The sequence below is a fragment of the Drosophila miranda genome (assembly GCF_003369915.1).
Source record: "Drosophila miranda strain MSH22 chromosome Y unlocalized genomic scaffold, D.miranda_PacBio2.1 Contig_Y2_pilon, whole genome shotgun sequence".
Lineage (NCBI taxonomy): Eukaryota > Metazoa > Arthropoda > Insecta > Diptera > Drosophilidae > Drosophila > Drosophila miranda.
The window spans coordinates 12,455,614-12,479,038 of record NW_022881614.1 but is presented as its reverse complement, the minus strand read 5'-3'; the positions used below and the strand labels follow the sequence as shown (position 1 = coordinate 12,479,038).

The 23,425-nt window shown below is 44.5% G+C and overlaps 1 protein-coding gene, 1 long non-coding RNA gene and 2 pseudogenes across 2 annotated transcripts; 2 read left to right on the top strand and 2 right to left on the bottom strand.

Annotated features, from left to right (window-relative positions):
• Positions 1–4,827: 4,827 nt before the first annotated feature.
• Positions 4,828–6,494, top strand: LOC117192762 (annotated as a pseudogene).
• On the bottom strand, positions 6,352–8,394 carry LOC117192763 (E3 ubiquitin-protein ligase TRAIP-like). Its single transcript, XM_033397503.1, is given in 8 exon segments — positions 6,352–6,784; positions 6,858–7,055; positions 7,115–7,237; positions 7,287–7,344; positions 7,402–7,755; positions 7,822–7,890; positions 7,892–8,035; positions 8,092–8,394. Coding segments are annotated over 8 exon segments (1,296 nt in total). The 5' UTR covers positions 8,208–8,394; the 3' UTR covers positions 6,352–6,550.
• Positions 8,395–8,624: 230 nt separating this feature from the next.
• Positions 8,625–15,704, bottom strand: LOC117193038 (annotated as a pseudogene).
• Positions 15,705–19,099: 3,395 nt separating this feature from the next.
• Positions 19,100–19,588, top strand: LOC117193347. The gene is made up of 3 exons (XR_004474578.1): positions 19,100–19,137; positions 19,218–19,384; positions 19,451–19,588. It is a non-coding gene; the product is annotated as an uncharacterized LOC117193347 (long non-coding RNA).
• Positions 19,589–23,425: the final 3,837 nt, after the last annotated feature.

Below are 23,425 nucleotides of genomic sequence, written 5' to 3'. Positions count from 1 at the left end.
TGCACCGGAAGTCGAATTCTTTGCCTTTGGGTCCTTGTATACATCTTCTGGAGTCATTATCAAAAAGATTTATTTTTGTTTCGTCTCTCAATAATATATTATTCCACTTTTAAGACCCATCTGACCCAGACCATGCCAAATGATTTTCAACGAGTTTTTGCCTCATCTTCAAAATTTTTACTCGGAGTAAGGGAACTTTTCGGACTATACGTCCTGTTAGGTCTATATATTGAAGTCTCCGACGAACCATCAGACCTGACTTTTCTTTCCCAATTTGAGCGTATTTGACCTTGGAAGACATGAACTGATCCTTTTTTGTAAGACTGATGATGCGGGTATCCGTTGTTTGTAAAGATTTCTTCTTCCATCCTCGATTTTCAATAAGCACTTTAGATTTTAAAGTATTCTGAACCAAGAATACCGATCGTCCTAGACTTTTCGCAATTTCCCGGAGAATTTTCCTTTCTTTTTGAAGACTTATGGAAAACTTCCTTTCTTCAGGAGTACGGCCTATCTAAAGAATTTTTGTTAACTCTCATGTACTTAAATATGAAGGAACTCAATAAAAACCAACAATCCTTTGACCAAATCCTTATCCAATCCTTTCAAATATATAAATAACACCAGTGTACTTATTATTTTGGCCAGACCAAAAATGCCCATTCTGCAAAAATGTATGAATATAATTTTATTAAGATGGTTCCCCACTTTAATTTTTGATTTAAATATTTGGCTAGACTTTAAACTTTCCAAATATAAACAATTGGCATCCATACACTTACAAACATTCGAGCTATTCCATAACAAACTAGCACGACACCGATGTACTTATTTTTTTGGCCAGTAGTGTACATACATATGTACTTAAAGTCGCCGCTCAAATTGGCTCCCGATTGAAGATCGGTACCCAGGGAACACCACGAGGAGGCCATTATATATTAAATGGGGTCAAAAATTAATCTGACCTTTGAGTCGACTTGATATGACTTAATTTCAAGACTTTTAAGTAATTAAGTCACATCCATGTTCCCCGCCTAAAATTAAATCTGTTAGATATATGTACATACATATACATAAATGAAAATAAACGAGGGGGAACGTTGTGAGTTGCAGCGGACACCGCAACTCTACAGTTATACCCGATACTAAGTCAATATGGCTCTCCTCCGGCAGGCGCCGCTAATATTGAACGACACGACAAAGAGTGCGTGCGAGAGAGACAGAAAATCAGTCTGAGCGTGACGTCGGGCGCTGCGTAACAACTGCAAATTGATTTGTTCCTATTGGCTATAAAATCTATTGGCTATCTGATAGATATGGTCATTATCTATGATTCTGCGTTTTTAGTTTTTTCGTATCTTCAATATTGTGGATGCAACAGATTTTCGTCCTTTGTGGGGGCGGAAGGGGGTGGGGCGAAATTTTAAGATATACGTTTTAGTGTGAGATCTAACAGGAGTGCGGATACCAAATTTGGTTACTCTAGCCTTAATAGTCTCTGAGATTTGTGAATATCCCCAGACTTTCATCCTTTGCGGGGGCGGAAGGGGGTGTGGCGAAATTTTGAAACAAACTCGTCTCGGTCCGATATATAAGGAGTGTGGATACCAAATTTGGTTGCTCTAGCTTTTATAGTCTCTGAGATCTAGGCGCTAATGTTTTACTGTAAGCAAAGCCGGCTGTGCTACGTGTGTGTTAGAGAGAGACAGGGTGAGAAAAAATGAAATAGTTTTCTTGATGCTGGCTATAATAATAATACGATCCAATTCAGATTCCGCAGTCTTAAAGATATGGTCATTCCCTACAATTCAACGTTTTTGGTTTCCTCATATCTTTAAAATTGTGGATGCCACAGATTTTCGTCCTTTGTGGGGGCGGAAGTGGGCGGGGCGAAGTTTTGAAATATTTTTGTAGCAGTGACATATCACAGAAGTCTGGATCCAAAACATCGTTGCTCTAGCTCTTATAGTCTTTGAGCATTAGGCGATGAAGGGGACGGACAGACGGACAGACAGACATGGCTCAATCGACTCGGCTATTGATGCTGATCAAGAATATATATACTTTATGGGGTCGGAAACGATTCCTTCTGGACGTTACACACATCCACTTTTACCACAAATCTAATATACCCCAATACTCATTTTGAGTATCGGGTATAAAAACCATAAACAATGGAGAGCAAAAGCAAAAAAGAACCAACAACAAAAGGGAGAAACAACAACAAAACAAAACAAAACGATAGGGAACGTTGTGAGATGCTGCGGACACCGCAACTCTACATTTATACCCGATACTTGGTCAGTATGGCTCTCCTCCGGCAGGCGCCGCTAATATTAAACGACACGACAAAGAGGGCGTGCGAGAGAGACAGAAAATCAGTCTGAGCGTGACGTCGGGCGCTGCGTAACAACTGCAAATTGATTTGTTCCTATTGGCTATAAAAATGATCCGATCTGATCCAGATTCAGGAATCTGATAGATATGGTCATTATCTATGATTCTGCGTTTTTACTTTTTTCGTAATATCAATATTGTGGATGCAACAGATTTTCGTCCTTTGTGTGGGCGAAAGGGGGTGAGGCGAAATTTTGAGATACACGTTTTATAGTAAGATCTAACAGGAGTGCGGATACCAAATTTGGTTACTCTAGCGTTAATTGTCTCTGAGATTTTTGAATATTCCCAGATTTTCGTCCATTGCGGGGGCGGAAGGGGGTGTGGCGAAATTTTGAAACAAACTCGTCTCGGTCCGATATATTAGGAGTGTGGATACCAAATTTGGTTGCTCTACCTTTTATAGTCTCTGAGATCTAGGCGCTAATGTTTTACTCTAAGCAAAGCCGGCTATACTACGTGTGTGTTAGAGAGAGACAGGGCGAGAAAAAATGAAATTGTTTTCTTGATGCTGGCTATAATAATAGTACGATCGAATTCAGATTCTGCAGTCTAAAAGATATAGTCATTCTCTACGATTCTGCGTTTTCGGTTTTCTCATATCTTTAAAATTGTGGATGCCACAGATTTTCGTCCTTTGTGGGGGCGGAAGTGGGCGGGGCGAAGTTTTGAAATATTTTTGTAGCAGTGACAGATCACAGAAGTCTGGATCCAAAACATCGTTGCTCTAGCTCTTATAGTCTTTGAGCATTAGGCGATGAAGGGGACGGACAGACGGACAGACAGACATGTCTCAATCGACTCGGCTATTGATGCTGATCAAGAATATATATACTTTATGGGGTCGGAAACGATTCCTTCTGGACGTTACACACATCCACTTTTACCACAAATCTAATATACCCCAATACTCATTTTGAGTATCGGGTATAAAAACCATAAACAATGGAGAGCAAAAGCAAAAAAGAACCAACAACAAAAGGGAGAAACAACAACAAAACAAAACAAAACGAGGGGGAATGTTGTGAGTTGCTGCGGACACCGCAACTCTACGGTTATACCCGATACTAAGTCAGTATGGCTCTCCTCCGGCAGACGCCGCTAATATTAAACGACACGACAAAGAGTGCGTGCGAGAGAGACAGAAAATCAGTCTGAGCGTGACGTCGGGCGCTGCGTAGCCACTGCAAATTGATTTGTTCCTATTGGCTATAAAAATGATCTGATCTGATCTAGATTCAGCAATCTGATAGATATGGTCAATATCTATGATTCTGCGTTTTTAGTTTTCTCGAATGTGCAATATTGTGGATGCAACAGGTTTTCGTCCTTTGTGTGGGCGGAAGGGGGTGGGGCGAAATTTTGAGATACACGTTTTATAGTAAGATCTAACAGGAGTGCGGATACCAAATTTGGTTACTCTAGCCTTAATAGTCTCTAAGATTTTTGAATATTCCCAGATTTTCGTCCATTGCGTGGGCGGAAGGGGGTGTGGCGAAATTTTGAAACAAACTCGTCTCGGTCCGATATATTAGGAGTGTGGATACCACATTTTGTTGCTCTAGCTTTTGTAGTCTCTGAGATCTAGGCGCTAATGTTTTACTCTAAGCAAAGCCGCCTATGCTACGTGTGTGTTAGAGAGAGACAGGGCGAGAAAAAATGAAATTATTTTCTTGATGCTGGCTATAATAATAATACGATCCAATTCAGATTCCGCAGTCTTAAAGATATGGTCATTCTCTACAATTCTACGTTTTTGGTTTTCTCATATCTTTAAAATTGTGGATGCCACAGATTTTCGTCCTTTGTGGGGGCGGAAGTGGGCGGGGCGAAGTTTTGAAATATTTTTGTAGCAGTGACATATCACAGAAGTCTGGATCCAAAACATCGTTGCTCTAGCTCTTATAGTCTTTGAGCATTAGGCGATGAAGGGGACGGACAGACGGACAGACAGACATGGCTCAATCGACCAGTATTGCGGGAACTGCCTGGCTCACCAACACTCCGGCAAAAACAACCACACGCTACTCCACGTACCCACGTTTCGTCGTCGGGCCCGCTCAGCCTCGCGAGCATCGTCGCCATCTAAATCGAACCATGCAAAACGCCGCCCTCGTCGTCCAGCACGCTCAGCCGCGACTGTACCGTCGCCATCTACATCGGCTCACGACGAACGACACACTCGTCTCCCGCGAGCCGCCCCGTCGTAGGAACCACGGCGCCATCCACAGATTCCTCAAGAGCAACCCCCGTTTTGCGCATCCTCACGCCTATCTGACCGTGGAGCGACAATGAGTCGACGTCCTTGTCAAGTCCAGAGCGCGTCCTTGTCAAATCGAGGAATATTGGTTGAACTTGGATAATTCGTCAGTATATTACGGTATATTTTTTAAATGAGACGGTATATTTCTGAGGGTCAGACCGTATATTTTATCGCACTAGTCAAAATTGAAGTTACCTGCTTTTGCAGCTGTTGACTCAGCCAAACTTTGTGAGACAAAAAAGGTAAAGAAAGTACACAAAGCTGTCATGGCCAAGATAATTTCCCAAGACACTTTCGATGGTGTGGTCCAGGAGAATGTGCTGGAGTTCTCCATGAGCCCGGCCGAGGCAAAGCAGGAAACAATCAAACAGTTTGAGGCACAGGTGCGTAGGATGGGATATTACTAGAGACTGCGTGACCCGAAAAAACTATTTTCAGGGAATAAATCTGGCCAACATTATTCAAGATTTGGCTGTCAATTCGCAATCCGGCAAACCCTTAATCAACGAGATGGTGGACAAAATTAAAACGCATATAGGCCAGAAGGAGGCGGACACTCCCCAGCTGCTGGATCAACTGGCCATCTTGGACGAGGAGTGCCAGAAGTCGCTGGCGCACCGGGTACTTGCGGGAAAGAATGGAGCTCACGATGCATTGATCACTTTGCTAGAACAGACCCTGGCCGCGGCAGAGACGGAGCCAGAGAGAGACCAACATGATGCTGTGCTGAAAAAATGCCTGCAGGCCGTCAACAGGTTGACAAACAAGCAACCGGACTTGTTCGATGCGGAGGCAATGGCTGTGGTCCTGAAGCTGCTGGCACTCAAGCAGGAGAATCGACGAGATCACCATCCTGACGTTGCAGTGGTTGCAGAAAGCCTGCATCATGCATGAAGTTAACCGGCAGAACATAATGAACACACCTGCTCTGAAGCTGCTGAAGCCGCTGCTGACCAAGGACAATTCTCGCCTGATGAGCGAGCTGACTGCCGTGTTCCGCTTCCTTGTTCTAGACGACGACATACGCATGGAGTTTGGCTGCGCCCACGAGCACGCCCGGCAAATAGCCAACGAGTTTCTCCTGCCACTTGTGGAGCAGCTGCCGGCATACCAGGAAGTGGATGTGCTGGGTGACTTACTGCTCACCATTGGCACACTGGCAGTTCGCCAGGAACTGTGCACTGCTATCGATGAGGCGGGCGGCCTGAAGACTATCTTTGAGATCATGAGCAATAACCTAGAAGAGGTGCGTTTGAACCGCGAAGCCTTGAAGTCAAACATACCAGTCAAACGAGAATATTGTAGCCGCTGCCTTGGCCTGCATTACAACGCTGACGTTGCGCGTCAAGGAGCACAGGACGGCCTTCTTCGAAACAGGAATCGCCGAGGTACTTGTAGAGGCTATGCGTACTCATTCCAGCAACAAGATTGTCCAGCGGAACGGGGCCTGGGCCATACGAAACATGGTATCGCGTTCGCGCAGCCAATGTGAGACTTGGATCTCGTTTGGTGTCGAGGATCTACTCAACACGGCAATGACAGAGCACCCAAGCGTGGCGCAGGACATTAAGGCCGCTCTGCGGGATCTAGGCTGCACTGTCCACTGTCCACTGTCCTACGTGAGGAATGGACTGGCACAGCAGAGAAGAAGATTGCCGCCTAGTACATGCACTCATTAATAACAGCGACAATTGATTATGTATTTTGTATTTTTATAACCTAGGTATAACTTCATTATTCTGCATGCCAGCACGAGCTACACACTCACTCCTACTACTGATAAATCGTGCATTTGCTAACCTAAAATATCATCCTCAATAGCTATCGCAATCTATTCACAACTGAGGCAGTCTTGGTTAATTTCCCTAATAATCATACTATCCGCGGCGCCTATTTGCCGATCTTAAAATTGCGCAGCGTTCCGGCCTTCAGGCGCTGGTTGACATTCCTGGCCAAAGGTGCCTGCACGCCATTAGCTAGACTCTCCTCCTCGTCGCGCTGCGCAAAGGGATCTATCTTTTCGGAACCGCCCATTCCATTGTACACAAAGTTTGAGCCCATGGTTGCCGCCACCCCAGAACTGCCTGAGCCCAACAGCAGTCGCGGTTTCTTGAATATCGTGTACTTCAAGAGACGCATAGGATTATTATTATCATTTTCGATTTGCTGGGCCATCCGCTATCCATCGTTAATTTACCTTTGAACTACGATCACTGCTAGTTTTGCGTACGGTGCCGCTGGCCATACTCACACCGGAGGCACCACTCATTATAGGAGATATGCTGCTGAGTCCAGTGCTGCACTTGGTATTCAGAAGGTGACTCAGCCCCACGCTGCTGGACTTGATGTTGAGGTATGGGGAATTCGACTCTTCAATGCGCTTGATGTTTTCCTTCTGCAATTGGTTGCGATGCGTGACAGCGATCTTTCAAGTCTTTGTATCCGAGTACTTACAATTGTGGGCGAAATGGTGACACGCTTCTCATCACGCTTCAGCGCCATAATGTTGCTGTTCAGACCGGTCGAGCTGTTGGGCGAATCCACATTGGTCGGTTGATCCCGTTCCAAAGCAAGAAGCTGAAAGAGATTTGCGTGAATCGAGGGCAACTATAGAGAACTTAGCTACCTTCTCCTGGTTCTGGTAGAGATCGCTCTCCAGATGCGAAATCCGCTCTTCCATCGTACTGCAACACAGAGAAGCCAGATTAGATCAACCAACTCCCTCAGGCAAACATGCTCACCGCTTAAGGTCGATTTCCTTGCGCAAATCATTCTGCACCAGCTTAATTACGTTTCGAAGCTCCGTCTTCTTGTTCTCGCACTGCCGCAGCTCCCGCTTTAGTGTGGAAACCCAGCTTGCCAGGACATAATGATTGGCCTCATTCTTGAGCAGAAGCTCAGCATCCACAGAACTAGCAGCCAGAATGGCCGAAACACCTTCCTTTGATTGGACTTGGAGTTTAAGAGACTTGTTCTCCCTGCGCAATACATCCAGCAATTGGGCTTCGCTCTTAAGGAGGCTAATCTGTTCCACGTAGCTGCTAACCAGGAACTCCTTCTTCTGCACCTTCTGTTCGAGACCAGCGATGGTCTTGCTGTAAAACGAGGGCAAGACTACAAGATTGTGGTCTTTCCTTTGTCACTTGCAAAATGTTACTCACAGGCACTTCTTTTGCGTATCCTTCAGCTCCTTTAGTTGCTGCTCCACCTTGTTGAACTCCTCCTAGATTTTTCACGGCTAGATTTGCGTTGTCAAGCTGCTCCTGCAGTGAGCCAACATCGATCCGACTAACGTCCAGATTAGCCAGTTTGAAGTAGACGCGCCAAATGTGCCGGGTGGTGAATTTGTTGCGGCACTGGGGGCATGTCTTGGAGCTGCAAAAGGAACCTTTTAAGTTGCATTAACAACGCACAAGTCCCGACGGCTTTACCGATCCAGCCATTGGTTGAGGCAGTTGTGATGGAACAAGTGGCCACAGATGGTGACGTACACCTCATCAGATTGTGCGAAGAGTTCGGCGCAAACAACGCAATTCAAATTCAACATTGTTTAACTCGATGCACTACATAAAACACTTTTTTTTTTTATTTTTATGGTTTAAGTTACCAAGCTACCCGTGAGTAGCGTGGGATTATTTGGCCGCCCGCCTTTTGAAGGTGGAAATTGCCAAGTCAAAGAATAGAAGATGTTGGAGTACTGTTTATAGCTTTACATCAATTTCGTCGATGAAGTCAATTAGTGTTTGGTACGCGCTGATGTTTTCTTTTTCAAAGAATTTGTAAATATCATTATATTTTCTTAGAGATGGGAAGTTTTGCCTTGTTGTGTTTTACCACTAACCATACAGTATATAGATGTGCCAGTTCATACAACGAAAGCGTCACACACTGGCTAGCGCGTTCAGTACCCCAGAGTGACGTCATCATGAGAGAGAGAGCGCAGAGAGAACATCTTTGCATGGTGTTAGTACACTATTGCGTGTGTTTCGACAAAAATATGTGATTGTATGCTTTTTCAGATTTTTTTGAACTCTCTCAGGTCTGGTTCTGTTTTGCCACCAGCATGTTTTAGTGTATGGGTGCACATGCATTCTCACGTACTTTGCGTGTTTAGTATTGCTGGCCGCTAGAACTGAAATTTGAGTTTGGTTCTTGTTTTGGGTCTTTTGATGGACTGACCTACCGCCACAAAATAAATGAAGAATGGGCAGGGGGTGGGGGTATGGTACACTAGGGCGCGGGAAATGAAATAAAAGCTGTTATTTGTTTGATTTATTCCACAAAATATAAAATATTACAATAATAAAATTACACATTTATTTCCTTATTTTAAACAGGTTTATTATAAATTATAAAAATTATGCAAACGCCGTCGGTTCTCGACTTTTTTGTTTATTATAACTAAAACAATGTTGTATCTAAATATACAATATAAGAAAAAATATATATATCCTTAAATAAATTTGCATAAATATATATATTTCTTTCTATAAATAGAGGATATGCCTTAAGAATGTTCATATATGTAACTACATATATATACGTAAATACATACACTACTGGCCAAAATAATAAGTACACGCTTATGAGCTTTCTTTCACGTCCTATACAACTTTTCTAATAAACATAATTAAAAAATCAAATTTACTTTTAGTTTTCTAACCTACAATAGACTATAAAAATGTTTATCATAAGCATTTTTCATTTCAAATATATATTTTATGATCGATTAAACCTTAAAATCATAAATAAGGGCTGGCCAAAATAATAAGTACAGCAATTCTCCAAAGCGAAAAACTAAAAGCGTATCAAAATTTTTACACTTTTTTCTTATAATTTATAATCTTTTAATAGTATCCTATTTAGCCACACTTATTTTGGATGATTTCGACCATTCTTCTTGGCATACTAGCAATAAGTTTGCGGCAAGTCTCCACTGAAATCTCACACCACGTTTTTTGCACAAATTCTCCACAATTCTTTTTCTTTTCGAAAAGCATTTTTACCAATTCGACGTTTTAAGTCACCCCAAAGGTTTTCAAATGGGTTTAAGTCAGGAGACTGACTTAGCCAAGCCATAACGTTTACATTTTTTTCCGTAAACTAAACCTTCTCCACCTTTGAGGTGTGCTTTGGGTCATTTTCTGGTAGAAAGACCCATCTCAAGGGCATGTTTTCCACTGCATTAGGTTGTATAATGTCTGTCAATATGTTTTTATACCCGAATTGGATCACATGATCAGTTATGCGATGTACCGGCTCAACGCCATGCCAAGAAAAATAGCCTCAGATACCTATACATCAGCCTCCGTTCTTAACCGTTTTCTTTGTGCACCGGAAGTCGAATTCTTTGCCTTTGGGTCCTTGTATACATCTTCTGGAGTCATTATCAAAAAGATTTATTTTTGTTTCGTCTCTCAATAATATATTATTCCACTTTTAAGACCCATCTGACCCAGACCATGCCAAATGATTTTCAACGAGTTTTTGCCTCATCTTCAAAATTTTTACTCGGAGTAAGGGAACTTTTCGGACTATACGTCCTGTTAGGTCTATATATTGAAGTCTCCGACGAACCATCAGACCTGACTTTTCTTTCCCAATTTGAGCGTATTTGACCTTGGAAGACATGAACTGATCCTTTTTTGTAAGACTGATGATGCGGGTATCCGTTGTTTGTAAAGATTTCTTCTTCCATCCTCGATTTTCAATAAGCACTTTAGATTTTAAAGTATTCTGAACCAAGAATACCGATCGTCCTAGACTTTTCGCAATTTCCCGGAGAATTTTCCTTTCTTTTTGAAGACTTATGGAAAACTTCCTTTCTTCAGGAGTACGGCCTATCTAAAGAATTTTTGTTAACTCTCATGTACTTAAATATGAAGGAACTCAATAAAAACCAACAATCCTTTGACCAAATCCTTATCCAATCCTTTCAAATATATAAATAACACCAGTGTACTTATTATTTTGGCCAGACCAAAAATGCCCATTCTGCAAAAATGTATGAATATAATTTTATTAAGATGGTTCCCCACTTTAATTTTTGATTTAAATATTTGGCTAGACTTTAAACTTTCCAAATATAAACAATTGGCATCCATACACTTACAAACATTCGAGCTATTCCATAACAAACTAGCACGACACCGATGTACTTATTTTTTTGGCCAGTAGTGTACATACATATGTACTTAAAGTCGCCGCTCAAATTGGCTCCCGATTGAAGATCGGTACCCAGGGAACACCACGAGGAGGCCATTATATATTAAATGGGGTCAAAAATTAATCTGACCTTTGAGTCGACTTGATATGACTTAATTTCAAGACTTTTAAGTAATTAAGTCACATCCATGTTCCCCGCCTAAAATTAAATCTGTTAGATATATGTACATACATATACATAAATGAAAATAAACGAGGGGGAACGTTGTGAGTTGCAGCGGACACCGCAACTCTACAGTTATACCCGATACTAAGTCAATATGGCTCTCCTCCGGCAGGCGCCGCTAATATTGAACGACACGACAAAGAGTGCGGGCGAGAGAGACAGAAAATCAGTCTGAGCGTGACGTCGGGCGCTGCGTAACAACTGCAAATTGATTTGTTCCTATTGGCTATAAAAATGATCCGATCTGATCCAGATTCAGGAATCTGATAGATATGGTCATTATCTATGATTCTGCGTTTTTAGTTTTTTCGTATCTTCAATATTGTGGATGCAACAGATTTTCGTCTTTTGTGGGGGCGGAAGGGGGTGGGGCGAAATTTTAAGATATACGTTTTAAAGTGAGATCTAACAGGAGTGCGGATACCAAATTTGGTTACTCTAGCCTTAATAGTCTCTGAGATTTGTGAATATCCCCAGATTTTCATCCTTTGCGGGGGCGGAAGGGGGTGTGGCGAAATTTTGAAACAAACTCGTCTCGGTCCGATATATAAGGAGTGTGGATACCAAATTTGGTTGCTCTAGCTTTTATAGTCTCTGAGATCTAGGCGCTAATGTTTTACTGTAAGCAAAGCCGGCTGTGCTACGTGTGTGTTAGAGAGAGACAGGGTGAGAAAAAATGAAATAGTTTTCTTGATGCTGGCTATAATAATAATACGATCCAATTCAGATTCCGCAGTCTTAAAGATATGGTCATTCTCTACAATTCAACGTTTTTGGTTTTCTCATATCTTTAAAATTGTGAATGCCACAGATTTTCGTCCTTTGTGGGGGCGGAAGTGGGCGGGGCGAAGTTTTGAAATATTTTTGTAGCAGTGACATATCACAGAAGTCTGGATCCAAAACATCGTTGCTCTAGCTCTTATAGTCTTTGAGCATTAGGCGATGAAGGGGACGGACAGACGGACAGACAGACATGGCTCAATCGACTCGGCTATTGATGCTGATCAAGAATATATATACTTTATGGGGTCGGAAACGATTCCTTCTGGACGTTACACACATCCACTTTTACCACAAATCTAATATACCCCAATACTCATTTTGAGTATCGGGTATAAAAACCATAAACAATGGAGAGCAAAAGCAAAAAAGAACCAACAACAAAAGGGAGAAACAACAACAAAACAAAACAAAACGAGAGGGAACGTTGTGAGTTGCTGCGGACACCGCAACTCTACATTTATACCCGATACTTGGTCAGTATGGCTCTCCTCCGGCAGGCGCCGCTAATATTAAACGACACGACAAAGAGGGCGTGCGAGAGAGACAGAAAATCAGTCTGAGCGTGACGTCGGGCGCTGCGTAACAACTGCAAATTGATTTGTTCCTATTGGCTATAAAAATGATCCGATCTGATCCAGATTCAGGAATCTGATAGATATGGTCATTATCTATGATTCTGCGTTTTTACTTTTTTCGTAATATCAATATTGTGGATGCAACAGATTTTCGTCCTTTGTGTGGGCGGAAGGGGGTGGGGCGAAATTTTGAGATACACGTTTTATAGTAAGATTTAACAGGAGTGCGGATACCAAATTTGGTTACTCTAGCGTTAATTGTCTCTGAGATTTTTGAATATTCCCAGATTTTCGTCCATTGCGGGGCGGAAGGGGGTGTGGCGAAATTTTGAAACAAACTCGTCTCGGTCCGATATATAAGGAGTGAGGATACAAAATTTGGTTGCTCTAGCTTTTATAGTCTCTGAGATCTAGGCGCTAATGTTTTACTCTAAGCAAAGCCGGCTATACTACGTGTGTGTTAGAGAGAGACAGGGCGAGAAAAAATGAAATTGTTTTCTTGATGCTGGCTATAATAATAGTACGATCGAATTCAGATTCTGCAGTCTAAAAGATATAGTCATTCTCTACGATTCTGCGTTTTCGGTTTTCTCATATCTTTAAAATTGTGGATGCCACAATTTTCGTCCTTTGTGGGGGCGGAAGTGGGCGGGGCGAAGTTTTGAAATATTTTTGTAGCAGTGACATATCACAGAAGTCTGGATCCAAAACATCGTTGCTCTAGCTCTTATAGTCTTTGAGCATTAGGCGATGAAGGGGACGGACAGACGGACAGACAGACATGGCTCAATCGACTCGGCTATTGATGCTGATCAAGAATATATATACTTTATGGGGTCGGAAACGATTCCTTCTGGACGTTACACACATCCACTTTTACCACAAATCTAATATACCCCAATACTCATTTTGAGTATCGGGTATAAAAACCATAAACAATGGAGAGCAAAAGCAAAAAAGAACCAACAACAAAAGGGAGAAACAACAACAAAACAAAACAAAACGAGGGGGAACGTTGTGAGTTGCTGCGGACACCGCAACTCTACGGTTATACCCGATACTAAGTCAGTATGGCTCTCCTCCGGCAGACGCCGCTAATATTAAACGACACGACAAAGAGTGCGTGCGAGAGAGACAGAAAATCAGTCTGAGCGTGACGTCGGGCGCTGCGTAACAACTGCAAATTGATTTGTTCCTATTGGCTATAAAATTGATCCGATCTGATCCAGATTCAGGAATCTGATAGATATGGTCATTATCTATGATTCTGCGTTTTTACTTTTTTCGTAATATCAATATTGTGGATGCAACAGATTTTCGTCCTTTGTGTGGGCGGAAGGGGGTGGGGCGAAATTTTGAGATACACGTTTTATAGTAAGATCTAACAGGAGTGCGGATACCAAATTTGGTTACTCTAGCGTTAATTGTCTCTGAGATTTTTGAATATTCCCAGATTTTCGTCCATTGCGTGGGCGGAAGGGGGTGTGGCGAAATTTTGAAACAAACTCGTCTCGGTCCGATATATTAGGAGTGTGGATACCACATTTTGTTGCTCTAGCTTTTTTAGTCTCTGAGATCTAGGCGCTAATGTTTTACTCTAAGCAAAGCCGCCTATGCTTCGTGTGTGTTAGAGAGAGACAGGGCGAGAAAAAATGAAATTATTTTCTTGATGCTGGCTATAATAATAATACGATCCAATTCAGATTCCGCAGTCTTAAAGATATGGTCATTCTCTACAATTCTACGTTTTTGGTTTTCTCATATCTTTAAAATTGTGGATGCCACAGATTTTCGTCCTTTGTGGGGGCGGAAGTGGGCGGGGCGAAGTTTTGAAATATTTTTGTAGCAGTGACATATCACAGAAGTCTGGATCCAAAACATCGTTGCTCTAGCTCTTATAGTCTTTGAGCACTAGGCGCTGAAGGGGACGGAAGGACAGACAGACAGGGCTCAATCGACTCGGCTATTGATGCTGATCAAGAATATATATACTTTATGGGGTCGGAAACGATTCCTTCTGGACGTTACATACATCCACTTTTACCACAAATCTAATATACCCCAATACTCATTTTGAGTATCGGGTATAAAAACACAAAATAGTTGTACATTTTATATTGTATGTATTTAATTATACGAATATCTTCATTTCCTTCTTGGGCTTCAGACGCTTTTCCACCTCGGACTTTAGACGACGCAGCAAAAAGGGTTTAAGCACGGCATGCAGTCTCGTGATGAGGGCATCATCTCCCAGGCATGTGTTTGTGTTGAACCATTCATCAAAGTCCTCCGCCGAGTTAAATACATCGGGCAAGAAAAAGTTCAGCAGGTCCCAGAGCTCGTGGAGATTGTTCTGCAATGGGGTACCGGTGATGAGCAGCCCGATTAGCTGTTTTGAACTCCCGGAGTATCTCCGACAGCTTGGATTTCTCGTTCTTGATGCGATGCGCCTCGTCAATAACCAGATAACGCCAATTGAACTTCTTGAATACGGACTTTTCACGTATGCACATCTCGTAGGATGTCACGCAAACATCCCACTTGCCCGGCATCAACACATCACGGATGAAAGTGTTGCGAGTGTCCTGGTCACCAATCAGGCAATCGGCCTGCAGCGATGGGCACCATTTCTTGAACTCATTCACCCAATTCTGTAGCGTGGACTTGGGAACAATCACGACCAGCTTGGTTTCTGCAGGATAATCAGAATGCTCTGAGTACTTTTGAAGCGTATCACATTTCGATAACTCACTTGAAATGTTTGAGATACCCAAGAAGAGAGATGGTCTGTAGAGTCTTACCCAAACCCATTTCATCGGCCAGAATGCCGTTGATGCCATTCTCGTACAGTGAGATCATCCAGTTGAGACCACGAACTTGATAGTCGCGCATTTCACCACCCTTAATGTAGGTAGGGGAAGCATCGAAACGAAATAGTTCCTTTGTAGCCGTATCCTCGGCCAACAACTCTTCATCCTCCTCCTGCTCTGTTTTGCGATGACGATGACTACAGGGACTGTGGGCATAAGTACGCGTAAAGAAATATAAAATTATATGCATTTACTCAGCCAATTGCTTATCCTTATCTCTATCCTTATCCTTCTCTTTTTCTTTATCCTTGATCTTTTTGGGTCTGCCTTTTGGCTCTGTGGGACTCTAGGCGCTGTTTGTCATGAAATGGGTGAATATTTCAGCAGTTTGTTTTAGCAGAAAATCGAACCGCCGACTCCGGTCGGCTTCAATCTTGTTGTCGAACTCTGCCTCCTTCTCCCCCGAGGAGTGTTACACTTGGCTTGTTTCCCAGAGGGCAATGCCGGCTAGCTGTCGACCCCAGGGCTGGGTAGTTCCCCTTGCCCGCCAAATGTAGACAAAAAAGGAGACATACTACTTCTCGGGACATCAAAACTAACAACAACCTAACAACAACAAAGAAAATCATAAACAGACGGCTATCAAGTGGGTGAAGCTTGGGTGTTATCACTTCGCGCGCCCGCCCTACCTGTGACCAAACACAACGTTCATTTTGGCCACCCTCTGCTGGAACGGTAACGGCTGGCCTAATCCATGGCTTACGCCACGCGTCCTCCCTCTATTTTAAATTTAATGCATCATGCTTCAATATATATCCAAGCTTTAATAATCGTAAATTGACAATTTTATCTTTCTCATTAATAAATAGCTATACTCAAAATTATCACTAACCACTAAGAAACACCAAAACGTTCAACACAAAGGCAAACAAGGAAATAACTGCTGAAATTTCGTTCAACCAACAGGGATACCCTCACCCATACGTAATGGAATATGTGTAGTTGACTGGATCCAGTTTTACGGGAGTTAATTTAACTCGGGCCCCTACGGAGACTTAACCTACCAAGAGCTCTTGTTAAGGGTCCCCGGGACATAAACAATAAACAATATTTTTCCACAAATCGCTCGACCAAATACGGTGGACTGATGGGACCCCCGCGTCACCCACTAAGGGTTAATCTTCTGGCACTGAACAGCTGATCGCAGATTTAGGTTCGTGAAAGGTGTTGGTGTTTTTACATATTTTTTTTCAATGTACGTTAAACGGTTTAAGCTAATTAGTATTAGGATTACTAAATAAAGGACAACACACGGAACAAAATAACATTTAATGTGGAACGGTGTTTGGAGTGCGGATTATGTTTTTTTTCTTTAAATTCAAACGACGTGGGCGATCGCTGGCCGTGGCCGGTCAGCCCTAAATTTATATAGGTCCGAGTATACGTGTGCGCGTGTGTGTGTGTGTGAATAGGGTTTCGGGGTTGTTACCTGGTGAATGAGACCAAACGTGTGGCACGCACTGGAAGGCGATGCAACGATCGTGCGGTGTGGCTAGAATCGCCCTGGCAGCTAAATCGTTCTCTTTCACCCTCCCCCTTCACACGTCCCGCGCTACTTGGCTCACACACGCGCAACTGGAACGAACTCACTCAGGTTCCGTTGGGCAGTCTTCTTCTCTGCAGTCGACTTTCTCGAACTCCAGTGTCCCTCTCCAGGAAACCTTCTGGCCCGGTTCTGGTGGCTATATTCCTTGCCGGCTGTTTGTAAAATTTTCTGCATTACAACCTATTTTATCGCCCGCCTTTTCTGTACTCACTTCAAACTTTCTGTTTTAAGCACAAAATTTCCAATTTCGACGTTACTCAGTCCACGCTCCACGATTTCTATAATCCAATCCACGTTTTCTAATATTTTCACTCCTATTTATCCCCTTTTCCCTTACTAATACATATAACTAATCCTATTCTCTTCCTTATATCCCCAGTGACGGCTCCAGCTCCCCCCGATGTCCCCATACACCATCGAGCCTCCCTGGACTTCCGCTAGATGGCGCGTCGCCCTCAGCCCTGGCCACCTATCGTTCAGGTGGGACTGGAACACCACCACGAGTATGTCGTCAGTCCCAGGAGGGACAACATACGCGTGGGCATGCCCACCGGATTCCGGAACACTATTGAGCACACGCCGGCGTGCCCTGCATTCTTCTGCCGCGCCCAACGTAGGCCACACCCACACCTCACTACATTCTCAGGTCTTTGGCGTGGTACACTCCTATGGGACGGCCGTTAAGGTCCTCCAGAGCATACGCGTTCTCTCCTACTGGCTTCACTACCCGGCATCGGATGAATTTGCGCGCGAACTTGGCATTAAAGCCTTTTCCAAAGTCACTAAGGACAAAATTTCGGCGGAATACCTCTTGTCCCGGCCTCGCGTAAAACACCCGAGCTCGCTGGTTGTATCTTACCCTACTACGCTCGTATGCCTGATGTAAACTAGCGCGAATCCCCTCTTGGATGAGTTGTCGCTTGTCCTGACCCTCCAGCAGCGATATGTCATGCTCGCCGATCGACCGCAGTCGCTTTGCCAGCTTGTAGCATGACCCATGCAAATACATTTGCTGCCCGAAGACTGCAAAGAATGGTGTTACGCCTGTTGCCTCGTGAACCGAGTTCCTAATAGCCAGTTCTATCTCCGGCAGATGCACATCCCAGTCCCGGTGATCGTCTTCCAGATACGCCCGAATCGCGCTGAGTTCTGTGCGATTCACGCGTTCGGCTGCGTTACTCTGCGGAGAATACACTGGCGTCCTCATATGAGTGACTCCGAACGCATCGGTCATCTCCTTAAAAGTTTTCGAGACGAACTGAGCCCCATTGTCCGAGTGAATCATCTCCGGCACTCCAAACTTGTAAAACACCTCGTGAACGAGGAATCTTACAACTTCCTTTGCTGTGGCCTTGGTCATGGTCTTTAGGAATGTGAACTTAGAGAACTGGTCAACTACAATAAATATCCACGCCTGACCGTTCTTTGACCGCGGATATTTGCGCAAAAAATCAATATAAAGTTTTTGGAACGGGCGCTCAGTGACCACTTCTTGCCCCATCCCGACCTGCATCCGATAATTCGGCGCTTTCGACTCCTTGCACACGGTGCACCGTCGGATATAATCCCGCACCTCTATCGCCATGTTCGGCCAGTAAAACTGCCTACGCAATAAGTGCAAGGTTTTCGCGATTCCTCCGTGCGCTGTCTTCTCTTCCGAGTGTGCTTTGTCTATCAACGCGGCCGTCAGCGAACTCGGAACCCACAATTTCCAGACGGCGCCCTCCAGTTGATCATCCAATCGTTCAAAGCGCATGCGCTTGAATATCATGCCGTCAACAATCTGGAGATCAGGTAAGCGGTCTTGGTTCTCTGTTATTTCCTTCCTTAACTCCTGATATTCTCCAGATTCAAACTCCACCGTTTCAAAACCCAGGATACTACTCGGATCCACTTCCAGCTCTTCAATACTGCGTGAAAATGTATCTGCCACTACATTGTCCGCTCCTTTCCGGTGTTCTATGCCGAAATCGAAGGCCTGCAGTTGAAGGGACCAACGAGCTAAGCGACCATCCAGGTTCTTCATGGTCATGAGCCATTTGAGACTGGCGTGGTCAGTTATGACTGTAAACGGCATAAGCTCTACGTACGGGCGGAACTTAAGGATCGCCATGAGGGCTGCCAGACACTCTTTCTCTGTCACCGAGTAGTTTTTTTGGTGGCAATTCAGTTTGGCAGAGAAAAACGCTATGGGCCTCTCGTTCTGCTCGTCATCCCTTTGGAAGAGTACGGCTCCTACTCCATAATGTGAGGCGTCGCACTGTATGTAGAAGTGCCGCTTGAAATCCGCGTGTACCAGGACTGGTGCCGAGGTGAGTGCAGCTTTTAGCTCCCCCATGGCTCGTTTTGCCTCCTCCGTCAATTTAAACTTTCCATTTCCCGACTTTTTCAGGGCGTCTGTGAGCGGACCGGCCATCTCAGCATAGTTTTTCATAAAGCGCCGGTACCAGCCCGCAGTTCCCAGGAAACTACGCAATTCTCGAACAGATCGCGGCTGCAAAATGCGCAAAATGGATCCGGATCCATCTTCAGCGCTCCTCCTCCCACTATAAATCCCAGGTATTTAATGTTTTTATAGCAAAAATTAGATTTGCTCAGCCCTATCGTTAAATTTGCTTCTCGTAGACGCTCGGCAACCTGTGGCTGAATCTTCACGTGCGTTTGGAAGTCCTCAGCTATAATCAGCAAGTCGTCGAGATACGCATAGACGTTTGAACGCATCTCAACCGGAATCACCTTATCGACCAGTCTACATAGGCGTTGTGCGGCGTTGCAGAGGCCAAAGGGCATCATACGGAACTGGTACAGAGGCCGTCCCGGCACCGTGAACGCCGTATATGGTCGACTCTGCTCGTCCAGCTCGATTTGCCAAAAAGCGAATTTTAAGTCGACGCTGGAGATATATATCGTCTGATCGAGACGCGACAAGATCCCCTCGATGCTAGGAAGTGGGTAAGCGTCCTTGATGGTTACTTTGTTGAGCTTTCGGGCATCGAGGCAGAAACGATTTTTGCCCGGCCTTCGCACCACGGTGGTACGGTTGCTCCACGGACTATCACTGTACTCGATGACTCCCAAAGCCAACATTTTGTCCACCTCACCACACACCACTTCCTGCATCGCTGGCGACAGCGGGTAATGTCGATCCTTCACAGGCTCGGCCTTCTCCACCAACTGAATTTTGTGAGTCTCTCTCGACGTCCTCCCCAGGCCTACGGCTTCGAAAGTCAGAAACTCTGCCTTCACCTGATCCAAGGCTGCCCTTTGCTCTTCTGACAACTCCCATTCTTCCAGCACTATCTCCTTCTCCGGGCCTCCCACATAGTGAGCGACTTGATCAGCCAGCACTTCTTCCACTAATCTGTGAGATGCCCCTACTGGACCTTCTCCCATCACCTCAGGAGCCAATGAGAATACCCGCCAAAAGTCTACCCCCAAGTAAATTTCCTGTTCCAAGAAAGGGCATACGAACAACGTTAATCTTTTTACCTCTCCCTTGTATTTCACCGGTAATTCTACTCGGCCAACGATTGCGCGATCTTCCCCATTCGCTACCTTCACTATAGAAGAATATCGACGAGCCTCCACGCCCAGCTTCTCCAGGAATTCCTGACCATTACACCCTAGCATGCTGTGTGTAGCGCCTGAATCCAACAGGCCTCGCACGGACTCGCCCATTATCGAGATTTCTGCGAAAACTCTCGGGTCTTTCTTGCACCAACGCTTTACTGAAGCAATCACCTGCCTCCTCATACCTCGCCTTTGCTTAAAACGGGATCTCGCCTTTCTTACCCGCACCGACAGTGCTCGCATACCATCCACTCGTAGTTCAGAAAATATTATATTTCTGGTTTCTAAATAATTTCTTAAGCGCTCTTCATATGATAAGTTCCTTAACCTAGCATGCAATTTACGTCTATCTAATTCATTTTTATTTTCTTCTACTTCCTCTGCGCAGGCCCCTTCTGTGAGCGTGATTCGCCTGCTTGGATCGCACCCCTCTTCACGTTTCCCGCGCAATTCGGACAGGTTGGACAATATGCATCGGGCTTTCCACACCGGTAGCAGAAAATTGGCCTCTCCGATGCCATACAGTCCCTAAAGCCATGATCGGTCTGCCCGCAGTTCCAGCAAATCAACTTCTGTGGAACACGCTGTGTCACTTGCGCTTCCTCAATGACCTCTGCCTCTTCATCGCCAATCGACCGATCCTGCGCGACCTCGCTGACGTTCGCCTTCGGCCCGCGACCATAGTTTGTGGCTTTGGGTGCTCCTCGCCACGAAGATCGAGCTTTCCTCTTCAGATGTGCCTCTATTTCCACGCACTCATCCCGCAGTTGGTCTAAGGAATAAACCCGTAAGCCGTAGACGAAACTCGCTATCTCATCTGTGAGTGCCTTTTTGACGATTTTTACCATCTCCTTTTCAGATGGTGGCATCTCCAACCTCGACGCGAGCTTTCTCATGACATGGAAAAAGTCTTCCACACTCTCGTTTGACCGCTGCATTCTTTCTCGCAGTTCTCTCATGCGGTCGAACTCGGACGCCGTGCCTCGGAAACGAGCAATTAAGTCGCCCCTTAGTTCCTGCCAAACACCACCGCCATGATGGTTTTGGTGGCGGAATCGGCGCATCAGTCGTGCTAGACGGCTTCCTTTTCGGGATTGCTCCTCGATACTCCTGCTCGTGGTGAACCTCCTCCCGCTGCGGTTCCTTCTGCTGCTGCAGCTGTCTAACCGGCTGGAGTACCTCGTTGAGTTGGTGCATCATCTCGATAAACCCCTTACGCAACTCCTCCTGCAACACCCGACTAATCGAGTCAGTGTTCGCTGCCCTGTGTGTCGCATGAGCCTGAGCCAACGATACGTTGACTGCTGATGCCAGTTCGGAAGCAAGCGTGGGTGTAGGATCGGACATTGGCCATTCTTCTGACCTGGCCTGTACCGTTGTTCTTGGCAACCCACCCACAGCTCCAAGTTCCTCCCGATCTAGACCAAACATCGCCCCTGACACTTCTCCTATCTGGTCCACTGTTTTGTTTACGCGTGATCGCGTATGATGCTGTCGACTACCCCCTTCTTGTGGCATCTGCACCGAGCAACACCAATATTACAAAAAAAAAGGGAAACTCCTAAACTAAGATAATATATATAAATAAAGATATAAATACCCAAAGAAATAACTAGTAAGAATAAATAACACCACGCTTCGGACCAATAAATACTCCGATAAATAAATAAATAAATACCGATATAAATATTGCGCCAACTAGCGCCGTTAACGAGATATATGCAATTAAATATTTGAATAAATAAATAATAACATACATGTATATTCGATCGACACCTAAGACACTCAAACTTCAAACACATTCAACACAACACAAAACCTAACAACAAAAATTCCTAACAGTTCTTCTTATTCTTACAAGATTCATTAAGAGGGGGACACGTGACTAGCCGGGACCAGCAACCGCTCCAGTTTCTGCGCTCCACTTGACAGTCGCCCTACGGATATCCTACAATTACGAACACCACCTTTGTGTGGCCTGTCATCTAATCTAGTCATCGCTCTAAGCGATGGCCGATAAACGAGAAGCCTCACGGTGCATGAGCTCACTTTGCTTGTGATTTGTTCCTGTCATGCATCATAGCGATCTGCCATGACAACAGATGCATCGCGGGTTGTCTTTACGACTCCCGGGCCACCTACTCCTCACCACCTCTCGGCAGACAGACAACAGGTTCAAAAACACGAAAGCGGCTTTATTTTAAACAAACAGGTGCGAAACTACAATGAACATTTACCTACATGACTTACTCTAACTTATTCCAATATCCTTTAACAGCCCGAGTGACATTTGCTGTAATACCACCCGAACCTGCGTCAGTCCAGATGCATACGAATTCGAAAATAAGTTGGGCGCCATTTGTTACACTTGGCTTGTTTCCCAGGGGGCAATGCCGGCTAGCTGTCGACCCCAGGGCTGGGTAGTTCCCCTTGCCCGCCAAATGTAGACAAAAAAGGAGACATACTACTTCTCGGGACATCAAAACTAACAACAACCTAAAGACAAAGAAAATCATAAACAGACGGCTATCAAGTGGGTGAAGCTTGGGTGTTACACTTCGCGCGCCCGCCCTACCTGTGACCGAACACAACGTTCATTTTGGCCACCCTCTGCTGGAACGGTAACGGCTGGCCTAATCCATAGCTTAGACCACGCGTCCTCCCTCTATTTTAATTAACTGCATCATGCTTCAGTATATATCCAAGCTTTAATAATTATAAATTGCCAATTTCATCTTTCTCATTAATAAATAGATATACTCAAAATTATCACTAACCAAAAAGAAACACCAAAACGTTCGACACAAAGGCAAACACGGAAATAACTGCTGAAATTTCGTTCAACCAACAGGGATACCCTCACCCATACGTAATGGAATATGTGTAGATGAGTGGATCCAGTTTTACGGGAGTTAATTTAACTCGGGCCCCTACGGAGACTTAACCTACCAAGAGCTCTTGTTAAGGGTCCCCGGGACATAAACAATAAACAATATTTTTCCACAAATCGCTCGACCAAATACGGTGGAC